This window comes from Myripristis murdjan, chromosome 23 (genome assembly GCF_902150065.1).
Source record: "Myripristis murdjan chromosome 23, fMyrMur1.1, whole genome shotgun sequence".
In the NCBI taxonomy this organism is placed as follows: domain Eukaryota; kingdom Metazoa; phylum Chordata; class Actinopteri; order Holocentriformes; family Holocentridae; genus Myripristis; species Myripristis murdjan.
In genome coordinates, this window is record NC_044002.1 from 23119747 (window position 1) to 23136498 (window position 16752).

The following is a 16752-nucleotide window of genomic DNA, read 5'->3' on the forward strand; positions in this document are numbered from 1 at the left end:
TCCTCTGGGGTCGCCTCAGACCGGCCAGCACTCCCAGCAAAGGAGCTGTGGGCGTACAGGGAGAGGACGTCCACTGAATCCATCCTCTCCTCCTGGTATGATGGCAGCTCCCCTTGAGAGGCTGCCGTCAGCCCCTGTGGATCTGTGGCTGGGGCGACCCTAGGCCGCTGAGCCTCGATCCTGTCCAGCCTCTCTGACAGGCCCTGAATAGCAGCCAGAATTTTTAGCTGGGCATCCTCAGGCTGTCCCTGCTGTTCTGAGCCGGGCCAGGCCGATTTCTCAGGGCCCCGTCCTCTATGGCGCTCGGGGCTGTGCACCCGCTTGCGACTCCTGCTCTGTTTTGAGCCATGCCTGCTGCCCCCCACTTCCGGAGGAGGGAGGGCCGCCTTCTTCCGAGCCGTCTCCTCCACCATCTTGGCTCTGCGCTTGCGCTCCTCCAGGGGAAGCTCCGCAGCTGCCAGGCATGGCTTTTCGATATCCTCCACCAGGTGTGCCACACCCAAACAGTGGGGGCACTCCCTGTGGCCATCGCGGGGATCCATGTCCACCTGGCAGTATCTGCACCACTGGGAGGCCATCTCCCAGTTGACAGACAATGTAAATGTAACACAAAACGCACCACACTGCGGACAGCGGGGGATTTTCCAAGGCCAAAAAATCACCTGGATTTCGCTTTAAACTAAGAACCCACTGCGAACAGGGGAACAAAAACAAAGTGAATCAACACAATCCTGTGTATGAAGAGCAACAAAATTAATCAAATTAATCAGTTAATCACTTATTTCAAAGCCCTGAGTGATTCATCACGCTACTCGGGCAGCTAATAAATACAGAGACGTTACCTGAGGAAAACTGATTATGTGGCGTCCCTGCCGCGTGCGCGAACGCACGAGGGACTGTCCCCACAGACACCCGCTCACTGCAAACAGCCAATTAGCGGGGCAAAACAATAGAAAGAATGTCAATGAACACTTCGAAAACTGCACACTGTGCTATGCAAAACGGTAATAATTCACTCACCAGCGCTCACCGCTCACCGTGCTCCAACCAGACGTAACACTGGAAGACACCTGTAACGAGCAGGAATAAACACGGACTCGTCATCGGCCGTTTGCGCTATTAAACACCAGAAACTCACCGACGCCCATTCAACCCACAGGGACACTAGGCACCTGCACCGTAGTGACGGATTGATGGTGGGGTCTGGAAACAGTAATACTCACGGTCTCGGATGAGGCGAGTAAGGCAAAGAGGCGGAGGCGACGTCACCCGGAACCTCTTATAGACTCGGGGCCGCGCCTCCTGAGGTCAGTCACATGACTTTGTTGACATAAGGTCTCGAGGATAGGTAGTAGGATGGCATCATTCAAGGTGAAGACCGTGGTGACGGTCTGAGTGAGGTCGAAATAGATCTATAATCCACAAGTCCTGCAGAGCAGCCCTGACCACCCACTTCTAGAAGAATTTGTTCTTCTTCCTTTTGGGTGGCGATATTGGTTCCCCAGGTTCAGAAGCAATAGGCTTAAATTTTCTTTTATTCCTAGTGCAATAAGCTTTCTTAATTTGCACTGAGCCTTGACGGAGTTAGTCAGTTTTAGTATTGTTATAATTCCTTTTATTGATTTATTTCTATGGACAGCTCGATCTTACTCATCTTATTCATGATTGTATTGTGGTTGTGATTGTTGATGTCATTTTCTTGACTGTCATGACTGCTCCTTGTATGTTGTATTGCACTGCAAACCAGATTTCCCCTTGAGAGACAATAAAGAACTGAACTGAACTGAACTCAGACGTTAACTGTTGAAAACGGATGCAGCCTTAACATGGAGGTTTTTTTTCTGTTGTTTCACAGTGATCAAGCCACTTCCGGTCACATGATTACCCACACTCAAGTGCAGAAACTGAAAATAGGGCTGAGGTTAAAAAAGTGCTTAGTGAATGTTGCAAGCTTGAGTCCAGGTTGGGGCAAACAGGGCAGGTATAAAGAGGTGGAGGTGGAGAAAACTCAAACATTGTAGACGGAAAATGAAGCTAAAAAAACTAACTCTCAATCGAATAACTCAAGTAACTAACTCAACAACAAGCAGGCAGTCAGGAATCAAGGGGTCAAATTTGATGCCACTAGGCTTGGGCGATATCCTAAATATAATATCACGATATTGCCCCTTGATACTGAATCAAGTCGAGCAAACTGTGCTGGGTGATGGACTCTGAAGTGTTGCCATGACATATGACTTCATTTCAATCCTTTGGCTCGCCATTTTCTCCAAGTTTGAAGGCAAAATACGGCCAAGCGGACGAGCTGGCAGTTCCTCTTTGAAACTAAATCCTCCATGTCTGTGTATTAAAGCCCTGCATGTGTGCTTACATAATGCTTTTCTTTCAAAATAAAAGTCCAAAGGTGCCATAACAGCTGTTCAGTATTTGACATTGTGAAAAATAGGATGGCAAATATCACAATATTTGGTAATATCTCATATTGGCCCAGGCCTAGATGCTACCCTAACTTTTGATAACCAAAGTCCAAAATGTTGTTCAGTTATGTTTGTTTCAGCTCAAGATATTTTTTTTAAAATGAAGTAATTTCTATTAGCTGCTGATCTTCATGCATTGGTCTATTCTTGGCTTGATTATTGCAGTGCACTGGGCTCCCTCCACCGTTTCCAGCGGGTATGAAACGCTGCTGCTTGACTTATTGCTGCAACAAAAGGCATGATCCCATCATTCCTGTGCTGGCCTCCCTACACCGGCTCCCTATTAGATCCCTGATTGATTAAAGGTCTGAAAGAGCCGTTCTCCCAGATTTACCTTGGATTTATTAAGCTGGTATTTACTACATTACATTTGCAGAGGTGGAGATAATTAATTACTTTTTTTATTGAACAAACTTCAGAGCATTTTACAGATACTGCAGAGAATTATTACAAATGAGAAGTCTGACATTTTTGGTATATTAAGTTGTTAACCCTGAGAATGAACAGTAACAAAGAAAAGGGAAAGAAAAAGTACAAATACATAAATACATAAAATAAAATAAAACTACACAGACATGTAAACACACACACACACACACACACACACAAATCTTAGGATGCAAGAGACATGTTTCTTGATGGATACATAAGAGGAAGAAAGAGAAAAACAACTTGTTATTAATAATGAAATGATAACAGTAATGATATTAGTTAAAAATTATTATTATTATTAATAATGATAATTCATTACATTTACTCAGGTTGCTGTAACGGTGTAGTTGTGTACTAGTTTGAGTATTTTTTTTAAAGTCAGTAATTTAAATTATTCTTTACTTTTAGTGTTTAGTGTTTTTTTGCTAGAGTTTGTCCTTCACTACATTTTAAATCAGATCCATCACAGAGTCCAAATGATCAATGACAGACTGTGGAACCTTTCACAATAAAAGCTCAGGCAGCAAAGATGAGAAGAGGAACCTGCCTCTACTTTGTTGATTCTACATTTTTATCATTTCCATATTTCACAATAAAACAAAGACCATTTAGACTCAACCAGCAAGTAGAATAATAAGTGAGTTGAGAACCATGTTGACTCAACCATCACATTACATGCTTTTTCCACATGTGTCAGTTGTGGAAAAAGCATGTAATGCTTGAAACGTTTCTACTTCTACTGCAGTCAAATACCAGCAGAGGAACAGTACTTGTACCTCTACTGCAGTCTTGACTTTCTCTATACTCATGTCTTTTGGCCTTGTTCTCATTTTATCTGCTATGTGTATTTTTTAAATAACAGGAATAACAAAAGCACAGTGAGCAGCTGGTTGGTGGAGCCACAGGAACTGGCGCTTACATTTATAACTCTAAAAGTTTTTACAACAATCTTCTCATGGTCAAGTTGAGGAAGTGAGAAAACTGAGCAGTGTAGGCAGCAAAGTTCACACAAAGTTGACACAATCCTCCCTATTTATACACAGTTAGGTCTATAAGATTTTGGGTCATTGTCCATCTGCACCGTGAGGCACCGTCCTATCAGTTTAGTGGCATTTGGCTGAATCTGAGCAGACAGTATAGCCCTATAAACATCAGAATTCATCCTGCTGCTTCCATCAGAAGTCACATCAATAAACACTAGTGACCCAGTTCCACTAGCAGCCATGCCCATGCCATAACACTGCCTCCACCATGCCGGACAGATGATGTGCTCTGCTTTGGTTCCTGAGCTGCTCCTTTCATTCTCCACGCTTTGCTCTTCCCATCATATTGGCACAAGTTAATCTTGGTTTCGTCTGTCCAAACAACCTTTTTCCAGAATTGTGCAGGCTTTTTTTTTTTTTTTTTTGGCAAAGTCTAATGTGTCCTTCCTGCTCTTGAGTGACACCAGTGGTTTGCACCTTGATGTATACCTTCTGTATTTATATTCTCACGTCTCTTGACTGTAGATTGGCACACTGATACACCTTCCTCCTCCTGAGTATTTTTGACTTCCCTAAACGTGCGTTTTTTTTTCACCAGAGAAAGAATTATTCAGTCATCCACTTTAGATGTCTTCTGTGGTTTTTCAAGCCTTTTGTGTTGCTGAGCTTACCAATGGATTCTGTCTTTTTCAGGATTTACGAAACCATTGATTTTTTATTTTTTTTATTTTTATTTTTATTTTTTTTTTGCTTCTTGAGCCTAATGATGGTCTCTTTCACTTGCATGGACACCTCTTTGGATCGCATGTTGAAGGTTCTGATAAACAGCCACCAAATGCAAATGCAAACACTTGGAATGAACTCTAGACAATTATTTTCTGAATTTGTCTTTTAATAATGAGGGTATAGGCAGCACCTGGCCATGACACTGCTTTTTAGTCAAGTATCCAATTAATTTTGCAAATGGGGTGACCATGTATAAAACTGGCTGTAATTCCTAAAAGGTTAATTCCATATTTTTGTTCAATCCCTTAAATTAAAGCTGAAAGTCTGCCCTTCAATCACATCTTGATTACTCCATTTCAAATACACCGTGGTGGTGTACAAAGGCAAAATTAGACCTAATAAAGTGGCCACAATATTATGCAAATCATCATAGTGATAATGGGTACGAATATAGATCAAATCTGACAGTTGTCTTGTCCCACACTGTGCCACAGCAACACTAAAATAATATAGCTATGTGTGCATCAGTAAGAAAACTCAACCAGACATTGAAAAGTGAAGTAACTAATTACTTTTACATGCAGTAACTGGTAACTGTTGGTAACTGCAGTAACTGGTGAAGTAATTCAGTTTTTCAGATAGTGGCCTGCTCAGCCAATCGACCTGCTGTGTCAGAGACAAATGTCATTCATGTGTCCCCAGTAGATCAGTGGCTCCGGTGTGCTAAATAGACTCTTTAGCAAACACTGTGGATCATTTGTCAGAGTGGTGTAGGATGAAATATAAGTTATAATGTTTGCTCATTTCACCAACAGGATTGTCATTTACCTGTTTCATCTTTGGTGTCTCATCTGAGAGTGTGTCATTTTTCAACTGCCAGGAAAATGTTTGATTTTGAGATAAATATCAATTCTCTCACTTAGTGTGATCAATATGATCATTGGTCGTTTTGAGGAGGTGTGACTGTTTCATAAATTGCACATGGAGCAATTTTTTAGTGCTTCTTGGCACTCAAATCTGCAGTCCTTTGTACAAAACTTATAAACTGAGAAATGAGGCCCACTTAGCCATTTTTTGGCGGGCATATGTAGGACAAGAGGACGTCTATCATGTTCTTGATAATGGGGGGCGGCGGGTGAAGGTCATGGGGCAAATGGTGGGCCAGGACCATATCCCAGGCATCCACCAGGTGAACGTTCAGCCCTTTGAACATGTCCCGGAGCACCTTGTCCCGCTGCAGTGAGTACCAGTCGCTGTTGCTCAGCGCCACGTCAAGCGTCAAGGCCTTGAGGTTTCCTGTCCGGATGACCACCAGCGTGTCAGGAGCTCTGTCCAGCAGCCGCTGCACCGCCTTGCGGATGCTCTGAAGTCGCCGTAGGTACACCTCAACGGGATAAGTGCCAAAGTGAGCCCAGATGCTGAAAACCACGACAGTGTTGGAGCCTCCATCCAGCCAGTCCAGCGCGTTGGCAACATAGCTGAGTTTGATGGATGAGACGGTGTAGGAACGGATTGGAGGGGCGTGGCAGTGAAACTTCACCAAGATGTTTCGGGCCGTGTCCACAGCCATGAAGGGTCCACACTGCATGCTGCTGTGCAAATTAAACACCTTGAGGTCTAAGACAGAAAAAAATGCCATCAAAGGAGAGCGTTACATAAAAAACTCAATGCTGATCTCTTGGTTTGGGGAACCTGGGATAGTCAGAGGACTCTCTAGAGCAGTGTTTCCCAACCCATCAGCTGGTGGAGTTTTTGGTTGGAATAAAATCCTGCAGGCTCTTGGGCCTCCATGGCACCAGTTTGACACCCCTGCTCTAGATCAGCAATCATGGTAATGTCACAGAAGTATCACCGTTGTGCATTTCAATTTCAATTAAAGGCCAAGTCCCAGTTAAATGGAGAGTCTCTTTAATTGGCAGGGTATGATGCACATCTGTCAAATAAACATCTGTGTCTCGGTAAAGAACCTAAATTTGGGTATTATTAAAGAACCTAAATTTGGGTATTATTACATGTTATCAAACTCTGGTACTCGATCATTTACCTGGCAGAACTCTGCTGAGGTGTTCAAACCACTGTCTCATGGTGGAGTCACCGAACATGTGCACCACCTTGTCTGTCAGACACTGGCTGATGGCAGAGGCGTTGATGAACTGATGAACTGTGGTGCCCCCTAGTGCTCGCCATGCACCCTGGTAGTAATATCCAGCGGGTTCAGGCTTCACGGTGCTGCTTTTCACCTCTGGTTGTCCTGAGAGGAAGATAAAGACAAACATCTGAGACGTGAATGTCGTCTGTGTGGTTCCAGAGAACCACACAGAAAACCAATGACAGAAAACATTTTGCTGGTTTAATGCTGAATGTTTTCAGTCACCAAGAACAACCATACCTGTCAGGCACTACATTACGGCTTCAGCCTCAGACATAGATACATTAATATCACCAATGTTTTGTTTTGTTTTGTTTTGTAAAGGAAACAAATTTCTCCATCATGTAGATTATTTCAAATAAAACAAAACAAGACCTTTTACTTTTATTTTGTGCAAAAGGAAAACTCGTAAGCACATAATTAGCACTGATGTATTTAAAAAACAAAGTATTTTTTTTTTTAATACCTTGCTCCTTCGGCAGCACAGTTACTTTGTCAGGCCCTGATGCATGAATGGAGACTTTCATGTTGACCCCACTGAGAAAAACACACAAAAGGACATATGAACATATGCTACATGCTTAAGAGGTAAATACTAGTATTACCTTATCAGTATATTAATTTGATTACACGAGGGCACTCAGTAGAGTGCAGACGTCCACCAAGATCACAGCTGGAGGTTATATACCACAAGGAAACACAAGGACACAAGTCTTGTCTATCCTGTCTCTCCCAGCCCTCCCTCACCTTTCAAAGAGCGTCTCCTCCTTGGCCATGAGGTTTTGACTGACACGTCCTTTATAGTGGCTGATCCTGGTTTCGCAGTTGAGATTTCTTGGCTTGTAGCAGAACCATGGCTCCCCCGTGTGGAGGTCAGTGTAGTTGCACAGTGGCTGGTTTTGAGGCAGGCAGATGTTACAAACCATCGTTTCAGAGACAGAGCCGGAGCGGAAGAGGCTCTTGAACTCAACTCGGTCTGGGTGCTCCATGTTCAGCCTGTGCAGCACCGTGATGGCCTCACTGGGGTGAACCAGCGTCACCTGACAGGGGGAGGAACCAGGGATTTCACTCAGTCCAACAATGTTTTATGTTCTGTCATATCAGTAAGGAATTAGTGGAGAACATAGCAAAAAAGTGATGCATGTTAGATGCACGTGCATTGACTGTCAACATAAGGTAGCACCACCAAGCAGTGATTGCATCATTTCACGTTGTTAATTGGCCGGTACATCATAAAATGGCAATTGTGGTTAATTGCTTATGGTGACCACAGAAGTCAACATAGCCATAAAGCGTGTCACACTTGCTTGATGTGCAGATATGTTGTGCTGGGCTGCAGCCTAACACCAGAAAGTTAAAAGAATTGTGACCTTTGATTCTGTATCCTGCTGTGTTACACAAGGGTTAAAACCTAAAGTGCATGGTACCACTATGGCTTTGCAACCTCAAACCTAACACATTTTAGTCTATTTAATAAGTTTATTAGATTTTGGTTGTGCTTTTAGGGTCTTTTTCAGGTTTTAGGGTTGCAGAGTTGTAGACACTCAAACAACCACCATGTCTTGTGCTATGCATCTCAGTCAGTTCCATCAATGCTCCACCGAAGGCCAACCAGTGAATGGGGGTGTGTTGAGCCAAACAGTGCGCCTGTTCGCCCACTCCCCAAAATTCATGGGTTGCATGCTTTTGGCTTGGACCAGGATGGTTAAAAAATGTGTGTGACCAACAGGGTCAAGATGTTTTCTAGAATCCAATGCTGTTTTAGGGTTAACTGTCCCTTTAACAGGAATTTGGCATCATAGTTTTTTTTTTTTTTTTAAATAAACCAAATCATGAAAAGGGTGAACTTTCACTCTCCTACTATATACCACTGACTCAACTGTCCTCCAACCAATATGTTTATATTCACACTAAACAACAACGTAGACTTTGGTGTCACCTCAACTTGTGCTTGTCCCTCCCAGAGTAATGGAAACACAGCAGTGTAGTAGCCGTTCAGGTGGTCCACCACTCGTCCGGCCACGCCTGCACCAAGGGTCTGGTCATGCAGCCGGGCAACCAGGAAATCTCCCCCGAAGTGTTTTGGACGACCGTGGAAGTCACCAATTTGGATCAGAGCCTCCAGCTCATCGCCGACATGCCACTGACCTCCTGCCCTCACTGGCAGGATTGTGAAGGTGCTGTGGGCGGGGTCAGAGGTCGTCTTCAGGGATATGGGCACAGGGAGGCGAGGGGTTTCAGGCCAAGCGATGGAGTCCAGCAGGCGGCGTTCCTCAGGTGACAGCTGCTGGTGGCTGCAGTTAACAGGCTGATGTTTTTGGACAGGGAAGACTCTCAGCATGGTGAAGGTGGAGGTCATTTTATTCTGAAACTGGCAGGGATTTGGGCACAAAGGAGATAGACACAAATGTTAGTTGGTCATTTTAGACTGGAGTTGAAAAGAAGATCATCTCCAACTTAACAAGGCAGCCTTTCTCATAATCAGTGTTAAAGTCTTGTTTTTCTTCAATGAAGCGGTGTAATATTCCTTTAAATAAAAACAAATTGTCATTTTGTATTGGATTTTACTTGGTCTCTCTGACTTACCTCAAAATACACTTGCTTGTGATTGACATTGATATTGACATTGATATTTATGCTGATATTGAGATTTATAGTTCTCTAGCTCCACTGGCCAAAGCCAGTATTTGTAGTTGTGTGTTAGAGTTTCTCACAGTAAGCCATCTCAGAAACAGAAGACAGCAGTGCAAGACTGTATTAATTCCATTTTCACACAGACCTAACTCCTTTTTTTATTTTAATTTTTAAAAAAATGTTCACAGTAAAATGTCTAGTTGCAATATGAGAGTCATTACTTTCAGCCTCTTATTATTTCCTGATTGTAGCCATGTCCTCCTCTTCACTGTGCTGTAAGTCTGCAGCTTCATCACACTTTCAAACTGGAGCTCAGAGACAAAATAATAGTAAATTAATCCAACAACAGCCTTGTGAGAGTGAAATGTATCCCTCATTTCCATCCCAAAAGTGCATTGCTTCACCTCAACGTATGGTTTTGTCCCACCAAGCTGCTGTGAACCCAGAAGCAGGACTGACTCTGTTTTTTAGAAGCAGAGTTTGAGCCATCTGCACCATCTAGTGGTCAGAAATTGCTTACTGCAGCTTTAAAGAGGAATAACCACTGTTGCATTGGGTGAGTGGTTTTTGTTTTGGTTCCAGGGAGGTGAATTTAACAGCCTTGCCATGTAACCACTGAGTCACTGGTATTCAACACAAACCCTCTCAAACCCATGCAGTTATGCTATGGCCATTTGTTCAGTTTTGCCCCTTTAAAGAGCAACTCAACCTCAGCACCTGGGGATCGAACTGGGAACCCTCCAATTACCAGACGACCGGACAGCGCAGCAGACGTGTAGTGCTGAGTTGCCCTTTAATTCGCTGTCATGGTTTTGAGTTTCTTGTGTTTTGTTTGGTCTCATGTAGGGGAGAGTGGGGTAATTTGTGCCAAGGGGCAATTAGTGCCACCCCTGTTATCTAGAAAACCATAGAAGAAGTTGGTCATGTGACCACATATTTTTGACGAGGCATCCATTTCACTCATCCTGCAAAGAAGGGAGACACATGGCTTGAGAGGTAAGCAAATTTAATTTCAAAAAACATTTTTTTGCCCTCCAAAGTAAAATTTCTATCATGAAGGTTTTTTGATTGCTGTGTTTGAACAATTATAGAAAACTTTGAAAACAGTTCACACAGGTTTTAGTACTTTAGTAAGCTACACCATGAGTCTATACAGTTAGCATGATGTTAGCTCAAAACAGCTGGGGGATCTCTTTGGGCAAACTGAATCGTAGGCAACTGGACTTGTATTTGTCTTAGGAAGACGTTTCGCCTCTTATCCAAGGGGCTTCATCAGTTCGTACGCATCGGTCTATCTAGTCCGCACTAGTCTGACAAAGACAGTGGAGTAAGGTCCAGGTATTTAACCTCTGTGGAAGTGTTTACCAAAAATGCCTGTGGGTGTGTTCATGCAGGCAGTGGTTTCACTTGACCATTGTTGTGGTCTCATGTGAACGACAGTCGTTAGAGTCAAGTGAAACCCTGGTGAACGACGATCACTGAGAGTCATCTGGGGTTAATTTGTTGATCCTCCTGGGTATCGATGAAAGGGCAACTGGGGGATGCATTTTTTTTCAAAATAGTGGTCTTGGGGTAATTTGTGCCAAAGGGCCTGGGGTAAGTTGTGCCAGTGGCACAACTTGTGATTATATACTATATTTTACTTTATTGTATTTTATTGTTATTGTACATTGTCTTCTTACCTTTGATCATTAAAACTATTCAGATTCAAATGAAGATGATTTGCAGGTGCTCATTTTGGAATTTTTATTTTGTTCTGGGTATGTGTTCATGTGGCGCTAGGCCTTGTTGAGAATTTGGATAAATCACGTCCCACTAAGAAAAATGCTATTTCTGCTGGAAATTTACAACATTTTAATGAATAAAAAGAATCAAGGGCATAATCAGGGGGTCCTTTGCACATTTGTAAGGTTCTTTTATAGGTTTATTTTTAATTTGTATTAATTTAATGATTATATGTTGGCCCATGGCCTACAAAACCAGTTGTCCTCGGATAGGAGATAATCATTTCAACTTGATTAAAACAACAAAAAGTAATAATTTCATTGAATAATATCTTTACCACATGAAAGAGTACATCATAATATGTATTAAAAACTACAAAGGGATGGGTTTTGAACAATATTTACTATTATTTTGTGGTTGCTCAAAATGTATCCCAGATATTCGTCACCACCATCAGATATATATTTAAATAATAATAAAAAAAACTACAAGGTCAATTACATTCCTGAGGAGCCCTTTTCAAACCTTCAGTTCTACTGTATGCTTCAAGACCGCTCAGGCTCCTGGAAGTTTTCTATTTTCTCTTAAATCTCTTCATATTTTTGGACACTGCTACTGTCACAACCATAAATTGTCAACACCGTCACTTCTGTATAAAAAATATTAAATTAGATTATGGAATAAATGTATACTTTTTAAGAAGAGGTCTGATGCAGGTAGCAACAGGGCGAAAACAAGCTGGCTAATGTGAACAACTCATGCTTATCATGTGAAAGAGAAGGTTTTTGTCACCACCGTCAGACGTCACCACCGTCAGATTTTCTGTCTGACGGTGATGACTGAAGTCTGAAAAATGCTTATAACAGTGCTCAGGATTGTTATTTTTTGTACCAAATAGTTAAATAAAGTTGTTAAGCGAGAAGCCATTGACTTGAGTGGTATAAATTTTGGAATTGTATGTTGTAATGAGGCCACTGTCACCACCGTCAGATTAGTGTCACCACCTTCAGAGGCAGTTATATTTGTTTTAAATGAATATGCTTACAATATGTTTCTTTGGTGCTGTTGAGTTATTAAAGTAATAGTCTCTTTTAATACAAAAATATATTTTTCAAATTAAAAAAAAAAACATTACGGTGATGGTGTTGACAAAAACAAAGTAGCCTAATAACTGGAAAAACGCCTATTTTATGAAAATGATGCAAAATGAGGAGGTTCCACCGGTACATTGTTGAACAGCCAAGACCTTGGCCTATCATGATATACCTTCAGATTTTGTAATTTAACTCACTTTTTTTTCAAAATTAAAACTTGTTTTATCCAAATTCCCAAGAATCAGTGTATAGAAAAGTGGCCTGTGTCTGTCTTGTTAAAATAATAAATAAATGTTAAATAAATAATTTTGTATTGAATTTGTTTTGCTTTTATATAGTATTATCATTTGTGAGATTAAAATGATCAGTTTTACTTCAATTATCAATGGCACAATTTACCCCGCACCGGGGGCAAGTTGTGCCACAAAACCACTTTTTTTTTTCGAAAGCTATATTTCTCAAACAGTTTATATAAGATCCAAAGTGATTGTTCCCAGGGATGCACAACATCCTAAACTATATGTGCATATTTTAGTTGGAGGCATTACTGTAATCCCCTTGCTTTAAAGGCACTTGAAGTAAAAATTTGCACCACTTACCCCACTCTCCCCTATCTGTTTTCATTGCCTGGTTCTTTTTAGTGATGTCACCTGTGTCTGGTTTGTCTTGTTTGCCCCTTCCTGTGCCACACCTGTCCTGTGTCTGTCAATTATGCCTGATTGTTCTGATCCCTCCCAGTTGCTGGGTTTCCATCCACCTGTTTCTATTCGCATTTTCAAAAATTACGGAAAAAAAAACTTGGATGGAAACGCCAGGAATTCGAAAAACGGTCGAAAATTCGCAAAAAAGTTTTTACGCTTGGAGGGGGTGGATTTCTCAGCGTATCGTTAAAAGAAAATGCTACTTTTTGCTGTGGAAACAGGTTTTGCGAATAAACGATGACGACCGGATACCACGTCACACTTCTACGCTACAGTCTTATTATTAGTTATTATTATGATTATTATTATTATTATTATCATTATTATCATTATTAGTCTCTTATTCCTTATTTAGGATGGTTCAGTACGAAGTTAGCGCTGCCAAAATAGTAACCAGACTTCTCCCAAGAGCCGACAAGTTCAGCAGGAATCTGTCCATGATCAGCTGTTGAGTGTCAGCTGAGTTTTTGTTGTTGTTCAGTGGACACACAGACACTATCTTACGGCGTCATCTCACGGCGCACTCTCGTCTCAATAATCGCAAAACAAAACTAATGGAAACAGACATAAATTTGCATTTTCTTTTGTGCATTTTGACAAAATTCGCTCAAAAATTTCAATATATTTGGATAGAAACCCAGCTAATGTTTCCCTTGGCCTTTCCTCTGTGTTCTCCTGTCTTGTGTTCCAGCCCCTTCCCCAAGTGTGTCTTGTTAGCTATTTAGTTCTTGTGTATTTAAGTCCTGTTTTGAGTGCTGTTCATTGTGTTATGTATTGTGTTTCCTGCCATGTGTTCCTTGAGTTCCCTGCGATCCCTGTGAGGTATTAAATCTATTTTTGTTTGCTGAGCTCCGTGCCTCCTTTGTCTGTTTTTCACAGTCCTGGAGTGTTTTTAACTGTTGGCTGTTGCTCATTATGTTGCTCATTATGGTTGTGTGCTTATACATTACATAAGCACACACACGCACACATACACATATACAGTCAGTGTCCAATTCCTTAGAGCCACCTGCACAATCTAATACAATCCAATACAACTGTTCTGCCATAAAGTTTCCTTTTATGATGCCTTTATCTTTGGCATTGAGCTCATAGTTAGGGGTGGTGAAATAGGTAAATAGGGCTGAGAAACATTTAGAAACACTACAATATAATGTCCAGTGCAAGACCTCTGCAAACTACAACCTCAGTAATAAACATAGAATTAAACTTACACATTCTGCACAACGTCAACAAAATGTGAACATTATAAACTTTGTTAAAAGGTAGAATTTATGGCAGAGCTGTTGCACTGACCTGCATTAGATTGTACAGGTGGAGCTGATAAAGTGGACAAACAAACAAACAAACAAATAAATAACTGCAGCGGTGTTCTCACCTCCAGTGTGCTGATGTTACATCGCAGCATATACACAACGGACCCGACCAGGAAGAAGAAGATGGCAGCTATCTTGGGGAAACACACGCCAATTTCCCTGATTCTACCAACACCGGTCTTCATCTCAGTCGACCCTGTGGCTGCAGAACAGCACTGTGATCCGACATGGGTGAACAAAAAAAAAAAAAAAAAAAAAAACTTGATGATTTCACTTCAAGAAGAACTGTTCAACCATTTGGAAACTGACAACACTGTGAATGCGGAACTCTGTGGTAGGTCCTGCCTTTGTTTAAAAATTAAACAAAGCCACATGGGCCACAATAATTCCCCACGTCTGACCTAATGATTAACTCTCTGGCAGGAGGCAATAAACATTTGAATTTACATTTGCACATCTACAGTGTCTCTTTACCACCTGTCATAAACCCCACTTCACACTGGTAATCTTTGCATCTTCACATGTGAATTCCACATTATCACATGTGACTGGTTTTTTGACATGTAAACTATAATTTTCATGTGTTAAATAATAACATGTGGTTTCAGGAAAAATGTGGAAAAACCAATGAAAATCACATGTTGAATAATTAAATCACACGTGGTTGCATATCACATCTCAAGGAAATTGAATCAGGTCAACTGGACTTAGTTATATGTCTTGAAGACATTTCGGCCCTCATCCAAGTGGCTTCATCAGTTCATGCAGTTCATTAGACTAGACTGCTAATCTAACTAAGTGGTAGGGAGCTCAGGTGTTTAACCTTAGTGGGTGTGTCCCCTAAGGTCTCTGATGTTGGTGGCCCCGGGTGTGGCTCATTAGTGCTCCTTTGAGTTGTAACAACTTCTTTATTATGCAGGCGTCTTTTAGCCCTCTTTCAAACCATCTGTCTTCTCTGTCCAGAATATGACCATTGCTGTTCTCAGAGGAGTGTGTCTTCTCTCTGTGAGACACACACACACACACAGAAAAGCAACCTTGTGTATGCCATACAATGCAGCGAACAGTGCAGTGACCTCTATATTGGTGAAACCAAGCAACCACTGAACAAACACAGAAGGGCTAACTCCTCAGGTCTGGATTCAGCTGTCTACTTCCACCTTAAGGAGAAGGCTCACTCCTTTGAGGACAGCAATGTGCACATTCTGGGCAGAGAAGACAGATGGTTTGAAAGAGGGGTAAAAGAAGCCATCAATGTCAAGATAGAAAAACCTTCTCTTAACAGAGGAGGGGGTTTACCAGCTATCTTCCATCTACAATATTTTCCTTTCATCTCCGACAAGGCCATTCACAACTGACTTCATGCGACTCTGACGACGGCCGTTCACAACTGGCCTCATGTGTCTCCAACCGCTGTAATGATAATCATTACAACTCAATGGAGCACTAAAGAGCCCCACCCCCATCAACATCAGAGACCTTGGGGGACACACCCACTGAGGAAGGAAACATCTTCTTGACATATAACTAATTCCAGTTGACCTGATTCAATTTCCTTGAGATGCCTATGACCTGGACGAATGAGAATATGCACAGATTTGCATATCACATGTGTTTCAAAGCCACATGAGGTTTATTTCATGTGTGATTTCACATCTGTAAGGGATAAAAACTTAAGAACCATAGAGACGTCACAACGGTTGAGTTACAAAAAAAAAAAAAAAAAAAAAAAAAAAAAAAAAAAAACTGTCCAGGTGTGTCCCTCTCCTCTCTTCTCATCTCTTCTCTAACTCTTTCTTTTCCCTCTTTTTCTCTCCTCACCACTTCTTTCCTCACCTCACCTCTCTTCTCCAGGTCTTCTCTCTCCAGCTCTGTTCCTTTTCTCTCCTGTCCTCTCCTGCTCCTCTGATACTGATGTTGTTAATGAGCTAAGCTAGCAGTGGCACCACCTGCTAACCTGTCCCTGTCTCCACAGGGCCATCGCTAGCCTCTGAAGACCACAGGGACTCCGCCCAGCCAATCACGGCTGGGTATTGTCGACAACCTCATGATGCAACACGTATAACAGAACGGAAACAGAGCTCAGAGCTCTGAGGAGGACACGCCATGATTGGAAAAGCTGGCCTCATCAGTGGAGAATAAAGTTGATGCTTCTCTTTAAGGTTGCGATGGCACGTTTTAAACTGCAACTTCAACCACGGACTGTGACAGAGACGATCACATGAAAACTCCCTACAGAGAAAATCTGCTGCTTCTGGATTTAATTTATTTGGGCAAAGGTTTGTAGTCAGCATCATGCCTGACCTCTGAGGTCTTATAGATGGGAAACAAAAAGCACAATATAAGATTTGGAAATGCAAATGCAAAAATTCAGTATTATGATTGCTATGCAACCCACAGCAACCCCTAGGAAGAGCAGCCAAAAGAAGCAGAAGACACAGCTTACTTACAGTTTAATAAAGTTGTGAAAATGTTAATGTGCCAAAATGTATTACATTAAAGACTATAATGAAGT

General features: G+C 41.8%; 1 protein-coding gene across 1 annotated transcript; it reads right to left on the reverse strand.

Annotated features, from left to right (window-relative positions):
- Window positions 1–5449: 5449 nt before the first annotated feature.
- On the reverse strand, window positions 5450–14422 carry LOC115355616 (NXPE family member 3-like). Its single transcript, XM_030046474.1, has 7 exons — window positions 14300–14422; window positions 8707–9138; window positions 7515–7807; window positions 7234–7304; window positions 7008–7017; window positions 6663–6847; window positions 5450–6235 (listed from the first exon to the last, which is right to left on the reverse strand). Exons 1-7 carry the CDS (start codon window positions 14420–14422, stop codon window positions 5682–5684), a joined length of 1668 nt encoding a protein of 555 aa, XP_029902334.1. The 3' UTR covers window positions 5450–5681.
- Between the last annotated feature and the right edge of the window lie 2330 nt (window positions 14423–16752).

Coding starts and splice junctions, on each gene's coding strand:
- LOC115355616 (XM_030046474.1), bottom strand. CDS start 14,422: ATGAAGACCGGTGTTGGTAGAATCAGGGAAATTGGCGTGTGTTTCCCC. Junction 9,139..14,299: donor GTAACATCAGCACACTGGAG/GTGAGAACACCG, acceptor AATCCCTGCCAG/TTTCAGAATAAAATGACCTC. Junction 6,236..6,662: donor CCTCAGCAGAGTTCTGCCAG/GTAAATGATCGA, acceptor TTTCTGTCTTAG/ACCTCAAGGTGTTTAATTTG.